Raw genomic sequence first — 15,718 nt, 5'->3', positions numbered from 1 at the left:
TATGTCTGCATGAGGCCAGATTTTCTTCATATACTTCAACTAAAACAACATATTTCAAGAACAGATTGGCTGCAGAAGCAGATATGAGAATCTGGCTGTCTTTTACTGAGCCAGACACTAAAGAGAGTTATAGAACTATAAAAACAGTGACACTCTTCTCACTGATTTTTTTTTTTTTTTGGTGGGATGGAAAATATAGTAATTTTCATTACAAAAATATTATTTATATTAACACATAATGAATTTATTATTGCTATTTTAAACTAATAAACATTTGAATTTTTCTAAGTGTTGATTTCTAATACAGTAATTATCTGTAGATAAAACCTGTATCAACAAAAACTTGTTGGAGACTTTAATAACTGTGAAGAGAGTAAAGGGGGGCACATGGGTGGCTCAGTGGGTTAAGTCTCTGCTTCAGCTTGGGTCATGATCTCAGGGTCCTGGGATCGAGTCCTGCATCGGGCTCTCTGCTCAGTGGGAAACCTGCTTCCCCCTTTCTCTGGCTGCCTCTCTGCCTACTTGTGATCTCTGTCAAATAAATAAAATCTTAAAAAAGGAAAGAGAGAGAGAGTCAAGGGGTCCTTTGACAAAAACTGCCACCACAGACATTATTTTGGGCTCAATTTAAGTTAGCTGAGAAGAACAGAATATAAATAACGCTGAAATTCATCAAAAAGAGAAACACTATGTGTGATTTTAGATAAAAGAGCAAAAGCTTCAAATTCCCAAGCTAGTCCATTGTTTCAATGGTGAGACTACTACTCTCACCTATTATACATGCTAACGTGTCGAAGTCTAGAAAGAAAAGAAACACTCATGAAGATGGCCTATAGAATTAAAAAGTAATATAAGTTCTTTCCAAATCAATATGTTGATATACGTTAAAAGGCTTAAAATGTGTAGGCTCTGTGACTCAGTAATTCCCCTTTTGGATAATCTTTCTTAAATTAAAAAAAAGAAAGGAAGGAAGGAAGAAATAAATAAATTCACCTGGAGAGATTACATGTCAGGACAGTTAGCAGGCATCATATAAAACAGCTAGCCAAAGGTACTAAATCTAAATGGACAAAATACTTTATGTAAAAAAAAAAAAAGGATCATTAGGAAGTTATTCTCCTAAAAAGCCAGAAATAATCTATAGAAAAGTAAGCTCTACAAATAACTATTTCTAAGAAAACTATGATAACTAATTTTGACTGCCATAATGAAATGACATTGTATAGCATGAAGCTTCAGAGTAGTATTAACATGGAACCAATTCAAAAGAAATAACATTAAAAGAAAAAAGACAGAAAAATGAGTATACTCAACAATAACTAGGTTTTTAAAAAATCTTTTAAAAAATCAAAGAGAAAATATAGAGTAGTTATTCTGACTTCCAATTTTATGATTTTGAAACTTTAATAAGAGTATTTATAAAATAGTTTCAGCAAAATATTTCAACACAAAAAATTATTAGCCGTGAATTATTATAATAATGCTGTTGATAGTTTTTCTTAGTAAAGAATAGATAAAATCTATTTTCAAATGTTTTATTGTACTCACTTATAGTCTCTCTCCCAGAATTTCACAGGTCGAACATATGAAGTGATGAATATTGCACTTCCCAGAAAGGGATTTAGTGGAGTAGAAAAAAAGGCGGATACAGCAGCCTGAACAAACAACATGGCTGAATCTATGAAAAAACTGGTTAAGGATTTTAACATTCACCTGAGTGAGCACGCGCGTGTGCCCTCACACACACACACACATCTCACAAACATACTGCAATTACAGAAACGAGAACAATGAGATTCATAAGAGGAACACAAAAGAGGGTGTCATGGACAATATAAGGGGGTACAGCCGAAAGATACAGCCAGGAAAGTATAACCTGGCATGATGCTTTGAAGGGAGTCAGGTAAGTATTTGCTAATATGTATTTGGTAAAAGTCCACACACTAACTCTTGAATAAATATGCCTGGGTTAAATTTTCTGAAAGGTCAAACTAAAATTTACAGATACAAGAAGTCTGCATTTCAACATCCATGTGGTCACTAACCTTTACTTTTATTTAGAAAGTACTTTTAAGAAATAATTAGAATAGGACATTTTAAACATAGTTCAAATACAATCATATGATTATGAAGAATGTTTGTATCTTCATTCATTTGAAAATATTTCTAAACATTTTGTATTTATTTAAAAATTCCTAGCCTTCAACACACATGTATACATAAAATTTTAAATCAGCGTTGCTTAATCATAAAATCTTAATACTGTCCTTGTGTTCAGAGGATCTATGGGTCACAGATGGTAATATAAATTAAACGATCAAAATCAGTAGAGATGTGGACTCAAAAGACTGAGAATATTGATAATTTATCACCTAGTAACCAATCTTCTATACCTATAAAAGGTTACGCCTACAAACCGACATTCACATCAATGATGTGACTGCCCTTTCTTACACAACTTTCATTGGAAGGATACGGGGCACGGCAAAGGGCTGAGCAAAAGCATGGAAAGCAGAACCCCATGTAATTTGCCAGGGCGCAATGTAAGTATATACAAACTGCAACTTATAAAGGAGTTCCCAAAGCTGTAGGAGAAAAAGGAAAACAATCAGCAAAAACCTTATCATCAGGTACTTGAATTAGAAAATGAAAGACCTCTAAAAGTTCTTTTTTCTAATAGAAAAATGGCATTGAAATTATGTGCCATTTGCGTAAAAGGAAAAGACATGTCAACTGCCAAAACACTGGATATATATTTAAGTAAAGACAGCGAGCTGATTTATGAGCTTGTGGTTCACCTGTTTAAACAACTCTATGCCCTCTATTGGTTATATTCCTACTACTACAAGCATAACATAGAAAGGTAGGATCCTAATCTAGATGTTTATAAAGCTTCAGAAATTCATACATATTTTTATTCTAAGACACATTTTCCTCAAATTTAGTGTTTTGAAAACTGAGTATGTTTTAAATGCAATGTCAAAAGAAGTGTGAGAGCAGCCAGGCAGGAAATAAAGCTGGAGTACAGCTGTCAGTGCCTGTCTGCCCAAGACTGAGTAGCACGTATTAGGCATCTATTCTTAATTTCAATTGTGACGTCAGTGGAAACACAACACACATTTTAACTTTACGTAAGTTAGGATTTGTTTTGTTGTTGAGCGTGTCCTCGACACTGGGACAGAATGACTGTGCTCGCCTAAACTGCCTCTGTAGCTCAGGCAATGCAAGGCCCAACTCACAGAACAGACACGGGATCTTGGGGCAGGAGGTTCAAACTAATTCGGTGCCGTGACTCAGGCACTGAACATCTCATACTTAAATTGCTCAATTAATTGCAAATGAACCTGTTTAACTTTCAATTTAAAAAAAGAAATTACAACTTCAACCAATTACAAAATGCAGGTGAACTCCTGCATTCTTTGCCATGATTCAAAATTATGCCGGTAATCCTTGATCAGGATGTGATCAGGAGAAGAGAAGTAAAAGCAGCATTTGTATTAGCAAGATGCCACTGTAACTGCCTAAAGCAGTTCTTTAGAAAACTAAACTTCAGGTTCTAAATATGAACCAGACTGAACTCAAATTCTGATGTAATGTTGAAGAAAAAATGATATGCAGTTACACAGATACGTGGTTAGTGGGTAAAAGCACTTTTGTATATATTCATATTTTTTCTGTAAGATTATTTAACTGATGCTGCATTTTTTCTGTAAGATTATTTAATATATGCTGCATTCATATTTTTTCTGTAAGATTATTTAACTGATGCTGCATTCTACAATGTTATCTTTAAAAATATATTAGAGAGCTCTTGAAAATTATTTGCTTGCTATCATTGTTAAGTTCCATTAGCTAACCTTACATAATGAAGTCCTTAAGGGCAGAGCTGTCCCTATTTGCTCACCGATCTACAACAGTTCTGGAGCACTGTATGCGCTGAAGGACAATTTGTTTAACAAATGAAAGTATTAAGAAAATTAAGTCCATTTCAGAGACTGTTTCTATTTTACTGAAACTTTCACTTTTTTCCCAATCAGAACAAGATGCCATATAATTTTCAACCTAAATATTTAAATTTGTGAGAGACCACATGCTTCTTTATACAAACAATTCTTTAACTTTCTGTCTTCCTCCTTTGGTTAACCAAGCTCACTAGAAGAAGAAATAAATGATAAAAATGCATAGAAATTAGTGATTGAACAAACATAATACTGCAGTATTTTAGAAGCTACTTAGTACAATATTTAGCACAATATTTTGAAATTAACTATCACTAAAACCTTGTTCAGATTAATGGTTTTACATTTGTACTGTTCCCATCCTAGGTTAGACCTCTATCACATCTAAATTACTGTCACAGTCTCTTAAACTATTCTCCGTACCTTTAGGTTCTCTCTTCCCCAATTCATCCCAAATGTGGCTGACCAGGCTAACTTGCCTAAAATTGGGCTTTCATTGTGTTTTGTAGCTGTCATATGCTTCAGCTCTCTGTTACCTATCAAATGGGATAATATATGTCAAAGTCCTTTGTATGTGGTCAGTGTTAACATGAAATCTAAATTCAATTTAACTTACAAATAATCTGACTCACAACCTATTTCATTTAGAAAGGTAATACGGTTCAGTAAAAAGATTCTTAGAAAGGGAGGTGGAAGACCCAGGTTTTGCCTTCTCATCTGTAAAAGGACTAAAAGTACTTCTCTTAGGGGTAGATAATAAATCTTAGAAGCGTTTTGTAATTTTCAGACTATTCTACAAATGTTAACATCAAACTAACTTCTGATTCCTCCCACACGGCGTCACTGGCCTCAGCATCTAACATCTTCATTCAGCTATCAGGTTATTTCCTCCCTCCGTCTGTCCAGGAGCCCAAAGCCCAGTTCCATTACTGCCATGTCTATTTCTAAAAATTATTCAAAACCACACCCACTTTTAGAAGAGCCTAATACTTAAAAATACATAGCTAATGGCGTTTCTCTAATTTTTCTATATAACTTAATCTTATCTTCCTACCTATAGCAAGAAATATGTCTTTTATGGGTCATAACGACTAGCATTATCTAGTGATTCTAAAATGCTCCTAAGTAACTGCTTGATTGAAGAAAGGTATTACTTAAAAGATAACAAAGCAAATGAAATGCAAGCAGAATCCTCAGTAAACAGTGTATTACTTAGGGCGATACTTTTTACAGATAGGGATATTCCATTCAGTGATAAATTACCTTGTTGAAGAGTATGGACATGAAGAAGAGATCCAACAGCATGGTCTCTGAAAATGCTTCATAGTCAATTTTGAAAAAGAGCACAGTAAAGATGACTGTAACATACTGATATGTAGGGCTGCTAAAAGAGGATCGTAGCAACTTCAGACCAGCAATGGTGATCATTAAAGCACCTAATCTAGAATATAAAGAAAGCACCACTCATCAATCAATGACTGAGAACTTCAGAAAATCTACTAACTTCCGAAAAATCACCATTTCATTAGCCATGCTTACAAAATATATATATCAAATTGTAAATTTCAGGAAATCGCATCCGAAAATAAACTACTATAGTACTTCCTTTTAACAATATGTAATGTGATTCTTATTCCTTGATATAAATAAGCATGTTTAAAAAAATAAGTAACAGCACTGCAATTCTAATACATGGTTCTCCAGTTTCTGGGTATTTTTATTGCTTTGCTATTAATAGCATTTGGCACGTAAAAAACATGTATTAAGGCTTACCCAACATGTACCTCGCCTAGTGGGAAGGCTTACAGGATGACCGTACAGGCAAGTGATCAACGATACAGCCTCATTTACACGGTACACAAAAACAGGCATCTCTCAAACTTACCATTTAAAATTAAAAATTAATTTTATTTAATAAATGTCCTCTCATGAAATATCAGTTGAGGATAAGATGTCTAGAGTGTGATATACAAGAGCGGAAATAGATGTTGGGGCAAGGGAAGTTACAGACACAGCATCACCTGAATTTTTTTTTAATCTCACAGTGCACTGCACCAAAGAGACACTCAATTATTGCTCCTTGATCAATGTCTTAGGACATTGCTTATGACGGCCCCTAGCAGCTAAACATAGATGAGAGGAGTATTGTACTTACTCTGTATCCAGTTTTTTTGGACTAGCAATTGTTTCTGCACTGCTACTGAGTTCATTGAGAACAATCAATGGATAGATGATATTCTTCTCCACAAAAAGAAGCCACACGTGAAGTTTCTCAAACCACATCATAGTGGCTGCATCTAACAAGGCAACGTAAGAAGATCACATCATCTACTGTGTAAAATACAGACACACCTTATTTATTGTGCTTTACTTTATTCTACTTTCCAGATCTGCATTTTTTACAAACAGAAGCTTCGTGGAAACCCCGTGCTGAGTAAGTCTATCAGCACCATTTTCCAACAGCATTTCTCACTTCATGTCTCTCTGTCACATGTTGGTAATCCTTGCAATATTAAAACTTTTTCATTATAATTATATTTGCTATGGTGATTTATGGTCAGTGATCTTCGATGCTACTGCTGTATCCGCTTTGGGAATAAATGAACTGTACCCATGGAAGAGGGCAAACTTAACCAATAATGTATGTGTTCTGACTGCTCTGCTGACCAGCTGTTCCACCATACCTCTCCCTCCTTTCAGGCTTTCCTATTCCCTAAGACTGAAATTAGGCCAATTAATAATTCTACAATGGCTACTTATAAGTGTTCAAGTGAAAGGAAGAATTACACATCTCTCATTTTTAAATCAAAAGCTGGAAATGATTAAGCCTAACGAGGAAGGTGTTAAAAGCCAAGACAGTAGTGCCTGGGTGGCTTAGTTGTTTGAGCATCTGCCTTCCGCTCAGGTGATGATCCCAGCATCCTGGGATAAGGTTAGGTCGGGTTCCCTGTTCAGATGGGAGTCTGCTCCTCCCCTTTCTTCTGCCTCTGCCCCAACTTGTGCTCTATCAAATAAATAAATAAAACCCAGAGAAACCATGAGAAGACAAATATTTGTTGTTAAAACTAAAAACAAACTAAACAAACCAACTAAACTCTACAGATGGTACAACAAAGCCTGGATGACAGCACATCTATACATGACATAGTTTACTGAGTATTTCAAGCCCACTGCTGAGGCTGACTGCTCAGAAAAAGAGATTCCTTTTTTTTGTTTGTTTTTTAAATTAAAAGATTTTATTTAACAGACAGAGATCACAAGTAGGTGGAGAGGCAGACAGAGAGAGAGAGGAGGAAGCACGTTCCCTGCCGAGCAGAGACCCCGACGCGGGGCTCGATCCCAGGACCCCGGGATCATGACCTGAGCCGAAGGCAGAGGCTTTAACCCACTGAGCCACCCAGGCACCCAAGAGATTCCTTTCAAAAGGATGCTCTAAGCAATTTTACCAAAAGGTCCAGGAAATTTGCTTTGAGAATGCATAGTCAAGTCTGATATAGAAAGCTTTTAAAAGCTTTAGAATTCTCTGAACAATTAATCTTCAAACAATTGAGGAATTTACGGTCATAATTCACTAACTAAAGAAAAAGTCTTCGGAAAAACCACTGGCTTATTTAATCACAGATATATAATAAATGATGACATAGTTAGGAACTTTTATTATTTCTCTAAAATGACAAAGTATGGCATACCACAGGTCATGGGGCCAATGAATAAAGACCAACTACTTAAAAAAAAAAAAAAAAAAAGAAAGAAAGAAAAGTAAGAAAAGTCAGGGTTTAAAATGGACCAGATACCTACCTCCTTCTGAGTCAGTTTATACCTTATCCCACATCTGAAGAAGTAAAAACGATTACAAGTGTTTTAAACTTCTTTTCATCTGATCTACTCTTACACCGTTCTCTAGTAGGACATAGTGTCACTGGTGGAAACAGAAACAAAGTGCTCTCTATTTCCCCTAAGCTCCGAGTTAAAAATACTTCAAATAGAAGTCTTAAGGAGAACTGGATTGCCTATATATAGGAAAGGGTAGGGACTGGAAGAGAAGCCACAGACATGCACAGGATTCATCAGTGAGAGGTCTGTGAAGAACAACATAGAAAGGAAGGAATTGATTTTGTGGAGGTTAGCATTGTGGTACTGACATTTGTACTTCAACTGAAATTAAAGCATCCCGCAAAAGGTCTGACTCATCACAACTTCAAATCTAAGTATAACAAACACAAGCCAAAGTGTTACTTGATGCTACTCATTTAACCGTCATCTGCTAAAGTTAAAAAAAAAAATCATAATATTAAAAAGAGCAGAGTTAACAAAATACTTACTCCGAACTTCGTACTGGTTGTACTCCACGGTCTTCAGCAGAGGGTGGGAGAAGCAGTGCCATGGCAGCTGTTTCCTAAGCTGAGGCAGCACATAATGGGTTACAAAACCCACAAAGCCGACCAATGCATACAACACATACTTGAGAGCAGGCTAAAAGCAGAATAAAATTAGGAAAATTAAAAGTGATTTTGAGATTTATAGGAACTTCTACTTTGTCAGTTCAATCTTTCAATTATTAATAAAAAATAACAAAGTGAATTTTTGAATCTAAGAACCAAACATCTGTCCACAGTTAACACTGCTTTCTTATGTGGGTTTTCCAAAACTCGTACCAGGGTTGCCCTATATGATCCAAAGGTACAGAAGAAGTGGTGGTGTGTCACATCTGACATCAGTTATAAAGGACTGATGCTTCTGTCCTGGGCTTTCTCTCTCTAGGATGACTGGCTCTGGGGACAACCAGCTACTCGAGCAGCCTATGGCGAGGGCCACACAGAGAGGAACTCAGATCTCTGGCCAATGGTCAGCAAAGAACAACGGCCTGCCTCAGCTGAGGGCAGCCCCATGACCGCAGCACTGTAACGCAGCCTGAACTGGGATCATCTAGCTAAGCTACAGATTCGTAACCCAGAGAAACCATGAGAAAATAAATATATTTGTTGTTAAAACTAAACAAAAGGAAAGTCATATATTTCAGCATTACTGACAAACACTGCAGTCAAATAAAAAATGAGTCTAAACAGTTATTTCTCCCTCATCCAAAGATCGAAATTCTTTACCTGCAACACTGTGAACACTGTGCTTACGTGAATAGCAAAATATAGCACACCAATTACGATGCATACTACCAGGTCAGACTGTAAACGCTCACTCTGTGGAACAAAATAGAATTATGCAACAATTACATAAAATTTAAAAATACATATTTCTTTTATTCCCACTAACAAAGAAGTAATTTTTCATTGATCCTATTCTTCTAGATAGTTTTTATATATAATAATTGGCTATTAATTTTTTCTTTCCCAACTTCCTGATATTTTGGTTTGAAACTGCAATATCAAGGAAATGAAACTAGTTCTACACACTGTATAACATATTAAAACAAAGCCTTTTATTTGTTTTATTTTAAAAGATTTTATTTTTAAACTAATCTCTACACCCACTGTGGGGCTCAAACTCACAACCCTGACATCAGGAGTCCTATGTTCTACTGACTGCGGCAGCCAGACGGCCCATAACAAAGTCTTTTAGAATGAAGATTCCCCCCACCATTGCTCTGTTTGATTTTTTTACATATGGGAAAAGGAAATGAGGTACTTAAGTTACTATATCAGTTATAGGGGATATTCTTTTGCATAACAAAGTTATAATTTCATTGATTTTTTAAGATGTTGAAACTGCAAGTCCTATTTTACTTACTAGATTTTGATTCTTTTAGTGGTTGTAGTAAATAAAAAATGTCTCAAAATCTTGACTGGTCATCAACTGACCCACAGATTTATGCTAATTTTAAGCTACATTCAGAAATCTCTTACCACATTTAACATGAAATGTCCTTGCTAACATGGAAACTAAAGTCAGAAAAAATTGTTTGAATTCTATCCTGAAGCAGTTTTGTATTTCTCAAGTTTCTGAGAATACATGAAGAGCTCAAGTTCAGTAAAGGTAAATATTATGACTAATTCAATACCCATATAAATGGGAGTTTTTCACAAGTAGAAATAATCTAAAGTAACTTAAAAAAATGTTTTATGCTTTGTTCCATAAAGCAGATATGAATCTATAAAATTAATTTTTCACATAATCACTAAAAGAATACAGACACCATTGAATTCACTAAACTAGAAAACTTAAATTCCTACATTTTCTTAAATATATTAAATTAAGACAGATAACTGCTCTCTTCTTCAATCTGAAAAATAAACACACATACAATTTTTGGATTGCCCTAGAGCAATAAAACACACTAAAATACCAGCAGATGATTTAAAAGGATATAGTTTTATCAACAAGAACAATAACAAAAAACAATTTATTTTAAAATATGTATCTTTCAAATCCTAGTTTAAACTGATTAGGATTAAGAATTCTATAAACAATGAAATTACTTCATTTTACCTACTCAGAAAATGAATGTATAGCATACTTTTTCACATAGAAACAACCTTTGAGAAATTTCTTAACAGGTTAAAATTTGACATAAAGGCAGTCAACAATATACACCTGTTCACACATTTTCCCCAATTTCAAAAGGCCTTCATTATATAAAATGATGAACTGTCTAAAATTTACATCTTTCAGGTGACTGTAAAAGCAAAAACTTACAACAGAATTTCTAAGTTTTTCAGGCAGTGGGTCTTTTACTTCAGACAGAGGGTCTTCTGGATTTTTCTCTTCTGTTTTTGGAAAAATCTTGGATTGCACCAAAGAGCTTTAAATTAAAAAAAAGAAAAAGAAAGAAAAAGAATAAAAAATATATTCATGACCTGATAACCTGTACTTCAAATGACAAAATTAGTTTATGATAAAAAATCAAGTGTTCCAGGGGCGCCGGGGTGGTGCAGTCGGTTAAGCATCCAACTCTTGGTTTCTGCTCAGGTCGTGACCTCAGGGTCCCGAGATCAAGCCCCATGTTGGGCTCCACACTCAGCGAGGAGCCTGCTTGAGATTCTCTCTCCCTCTGCCCCTCCCACTCATGCACATGTGCTCACTCACTCTCACTCTCTAAAATAAATCAATCTTTAAAAAAAAAAAATCAAGCATTCCAAGTATATTTAAACTTAGCAAATGATAATGTCTAAAGAGTTTACAATGCTATAAATAAGCATACAAGGAGCATATTTTTATTAAAATATATTTTTAATACCTCTTAAGAGAGAAAATACGAACAAATGTTCCCAGCCAAACTGGGATCCAAAATTGATCCAAAATTAATATATTTGAAACCCAATACAGATTAAGTCAACAGCACTTTGACAAGGCAGTGGGAAAACAGATCTTGAAAGTGAAATTTGAAAGAAATGTGAACTTAAATTTCTTTAATTTAATAACAATTAATTTCACTTACAAAAGTACAGATGGATCACTGCTTTGTCGGCTGAGATGATAGGATATTGCCACTAACAAACCACAAAAAACGGAGAAAAGTACTGGAATATGCTGGCCATCCCAGGAATCCTGTTGGAAAAAAGTTTCATAGAACAATATGCATCTTTTTTATCATCTATCATATAATCTTATATGTCAGTATTTTGGAGGAAGATAAATTTACCAAAAACTTTTAGCCATATTACTAATTGTATTTTGTTTCACATAAATTTAGAGTTACTACTTTTTGATGAGCTAGAATCTAACTACTAGATCATCTTCAAGATTTCTTTTGGTACTAAAGCTGTATTTATTTGCTAAGGATAATACATTTGCTTCTGATAACATGCTGCTGTCAATTTCTTTGTATTTCAAGTGGTATAAGATTTATGGTAAACTACATTCTCCCTTTAGAAAATGAAAATAACTATGTAGAAAATTTCTACATAGTGATGGAATAGAGAAAAGGCAACACATGGTACAACACATTAGATAAAACAGAAGAGACACTGCTGTGCTTTTATCCTGATACCTTTGCTCATACATAATATGCCATTATTTCACAGTCTTCCAGAAAATTGAGTAAGCATTCTGTGCTCTTGAGTAATGAACTGCATATTCCCCAAAAGAAGTAATGCAAAGGCTAGCTTCGAAAGCCAACCAAACATGTGGATGTGCATATGTCACGTAAAGTCTGCTCACTGCAGTATTTCTGGAGTCTACTAGCATGGTGCTTGATAACAGAGTAGGTAATACTGATGAAAGGAATAGTCAGTAGTTCTTAAGTATGGCCAGTAATAAGTAGCATTCTATTCCTTCTTCTTTCTCTGGGGTTCAAGAAGGGGAAATGAGAGGTGTAAGAATCCCAACAGTAGTTTATTACATAATTTGGGTTTCTTTTTCTTTTTTTTTTTTTAATAATGAAGTCTTCAAAATTGTTACACATCACAACATAGAGACATTTTTGCAATGGCTACATCAAAATATCATTATCATCACACTGAACACTATGTGTCAAGCCCCATTCTTAGCTCTTTGCTAAGTATTTCCTAAATAATTATTAAGATCATCCTTGGAGATATGTACTATTACTCCCCAATTTATAGATGAGAAACTCAGGCACAAAAGGGTTCAAGTAATTTGTTCAATTAGGTGGTGGAGCCAGGAACTGAACCACCTGATGTCTGGATTTACTGAGAAGGAAGTTAAACAATACAGGAGAGTTTGAGAATTTGAAAGAGAGATAAACACAGAAGGAAAAAAGTAAAAGAGAAAATAAACTGTATATTGGAATAGCATTTGCACAGTAATAATAAGGGAAACATAACCAGGCTTATGAGAGAGACAAGGAATACCATGTGTGGTTGACATGTGTGGTGAGAGATTAAAGAAAGTTAAGCCTACAACTTCCATAAAGCACAGTCCATGGATAATGCATAAAGCTTGACAAAGTATAAGAAGTATAAGTCAGTTACTTAGACACCAGGAGGCAAATACCAAAAGAATCAACTCAAAGAACTGAAAGTGGTAACTCTTTTTTTTTTTAAGATTTTATTTATTTATTTGACAGAAGTCACAAGTAGGCAGAGAGAGAGAAAGAGAAGCATGCCCCCTGTTGAGCAGAGAGCCCAATGCGGGGCTCAATCCCAGGATCCTGGGATCATGACTTGAGCCAAAGGCGGAGGCTTTAACCCCCTGAACCATCCAGGTGCCCCTGAAAGTGGTAACTCTAGGGAAGGGATAAAGAGGTAGGAGATGGTTATTTCTGGTGATAAGTCCTGTAGAAATATTTGATTCTTTGAAAGATATACATGTACAACTTAAGTAAACATGAAAACTAATAAAAAGATGTCCAGAACAGCTGCTTTAGAAAACTGGCAATTACATTTCTGGGATTTATCCAAGTAAAATTAAAACATATGTGTGTTCACTGCAGCTTTATTCACACTATTCGTAAACTCCAGGGGTGCCTTGGTGGTTGAGTCTGTTAAGTTTTTGCCTTCAGCTCAGGTGGTGATCCCAGGGTCCTGGAATAGAGCTCCAAGTCTGGCCCCCTGCTCAGTGAGGAGGCCTGCTTCTCCCTTTCCCTCTGCTCCTTCCTGCTGCTTGTGTTGGCTCTCTGTGTCCATAAATAAATAAATAAAATCTTAATTAAAAAAAAATTCCTAAACTCTGAACAACTCAGATGTTTCCCCTCAAGGACAGCAGAGAAGCTGACATATACATACAATGGGAGTAGGAACAATTTAAAACTAAATGGGATATTTTCCTGCAATAAGAATCTCGGAACAGTATATTGAACAAAATACATTAGCTACAAAAGAGAATGATTCTATTTATATGAAGTTCAAGTACCCCAAATGGTAAAGTGGTTGGGGCAGCGGGTACTGAAAAAGGAACATGAGGGAAATTTCTTGTGGTAATGGAACTACATTTTGAGAAGGATATGTGTTACCCAGGTATATGCATTTGTTAAAACGTCTCAAATTTGTGATTAAGTTACATGGATTTCACTCTACGTAAATTTTTCCTCAATTAAAACAAAACAAGGGTTTGGAGAAAACTAAAGATTACTGCCTTTATCTGACAAATGTTTGACACTACTTTTTATTGCTCTCAGACAAAGGAAAAGCATTCTAAATTGATCTCAAAATCACATACTTAGATCAATAATTCATAATGATCACATATTTAAAATAACTCAGGAATATTTAAAAGTAATAACTACAACCTTTATTGAATCACTAACTAAAAAAGTAAAAAGCAAAACAAACCCAACCAGCTCTGAGCTTTCAGTGAACTCTGATTCAGAAGTGGGAGAAAATTCAGTAACTATAAAAAACAAAAGGGAAGTGAACCTACTTCAAAAGATTAAAAGATGGGGGGCGCCTGGGTGGCTCAGTGGGTTAAGGCCTCTGCCTTCAGCTCAGGTCATGATCTCAGGGTCCTGGGATCAAGCCCCACATCGGGCTTCTGCTCAGCAGGGAGCCTGCTTCCTCCCTCTCTCTCTGCCTGCCTCTCTGCCTACTTGTGATCTCTGTCTGTCAAATAAATAAATAAAATCTTTAAAAAAAAAAAAAAAGATTAAAAGATGGGTCTGTTCTACCCACTGTAGTGGGTTTGAACATTTTCTCTTTACTCTGTAATGGCCCAAATTCTAGCAATCTCTGAAAAATATGAAAACATTAGAAAGTATACACACATTACTAGAATGCATTAAAGTTATTTTAGAAAAAAAATTTAGCTTTTAATGAGCCAAAAAGGTCAAGAAAAAATTAAAGAGTAAACACAAGGAAAGCAGAAATCAAGAAATAATAAATGTAAAAGTCTGCATTAGTAAACAGATTAAAAAAAAAAATCATTCCTAATGATATGCAATAATGTCTCCCAATGCATCTAGCTGCCCAGAGGTAGCTACAGTTATCAATGTCTTGCATATTCTTCCAGCATTATTCTATGTATATACAAGCCATGGGAGGTATTTCAGAAACAAAAGCAAAAGCACAAAGGAAACATCCATTTTGGGGAATAGTACCTTCCTTTTTATTAAAACACACACACACGAAAATGTGATACATATATTTATGTGTGGGTATACACACACACACACACACACACACACACACAGGAGTATTACTCAACCTTAAAAAGGAAGGAAATCTTGTCATCTGTAACAACATGGATGAAACTGGATGGCATTCTGCTAACTGAAGTAAGCCGGACAGACAAAAGACAAGCAATGCATAGTATCACATATACATGAATTTTTTTTGAAGGAAAAAAGTCGAATTCATAGAAACAGGAATAGAAAAGTAGCCTCCAGGAACTGGGAGGTGTGGGAAATAGGGAAAGGTTGGTAAAAGAAATAAGAATATAAACTTTCAATTAAGGTCTAGCTGGGGGGTGTGTGAGAAATGAAGAGAGCACTGCTTATTTGAAAGCTGCTAGGAGAAAGACATTAAAAGTTCTCATCAGGATACATACTCAAAAATCTTTGTAACTGTGTGCTGAACAATGTTGACTTACTGTGATCATTTCACAATACATATAAATATCAAATTATGTTGTGCATCTGAAACTAATAATATGTCCAATTATACTCAATTAAAAATTTACATAAACTTAAAAGTTTTTTTAAAAGGATGAGTAAGGTCTGAGGATCTAATGTGTAACATAATGGTTACGGCTGGTGACACTGTACTGTATAACTGAAATTTGCTCGAAGAGTAGAACTTAAATGCTCTCATCAAAAGAAAACGTAAGGTGATAAATGTAGTAACTTGATGAGGAAAAGAATCCTTTCACAGTGAATCAAATCATCACATATACTTTTAATATCTTATCATTTT

General features: G+C 35.1%; 1 protein-coding gene across 4 annotated transcripts in view; it reads right to left on the bottom strand.

Annotated features, from left to right (window-relative positions):
• The window catches only part of PCNX1 (pecanex 1), a 159,265-nt gene that overhangs the window by 32,759 nt on the left and 110,788 nt on the right, over positions 1-15,718 (bottom strand). For all 4 annotated transcript variants that reach the window (XM_044230297.1, XM_044230298.1, XM_044230299.1 and 1 more), the window contains 8 exons: positions 11,350-11,459; positions 10,608-10,713; positions 9,062-9,154; positions 8,282-8,432; positions 6,115-6,256; positions 5,223-5,400; positions 2,477-2,585; positions 1,549-1,678 (listed from right to left, as the gene is read on the bottom strand). In XM_044230297.1, the coding sequence (XP_044086232.1) occupies positions 1,549-1,678; positions 2,477-2,585; positions 5,223-5,400; positions 6,115-6,256; positions 8,282-8,432; positions 9,062-9,154; positions 10,608-10,713; positions 11,350-11,459 (1,019 nt within the window). The remainder of the gene's footprint in view (positions 1-1,548; positions 1,679-2,476; positions 2,586-5,222; positions 5,401-6,114; positions 6,257-8,281; positions 8,433-9,061; positions 9,155-10,607; positions 10,714-11,349; positions 11,460-15,718) is intronic.

This window comes from Neovison vison, chromosome 13 (assembly GCF_020171115.1).
Source record: "Neovison vison isolate M4711 chromosome 13, ASM_NN_V1, whole genome shotgun sequence".
Taxonomy (NCBI): Eukaryota; Metazoa; Chordata; class Mammalia; order Carnivora; family Mustelidae; genus Neogale; species Neogale vison.
This window is presented reverse-complemented; position numbering and strand designations above follow the sequence as displayed.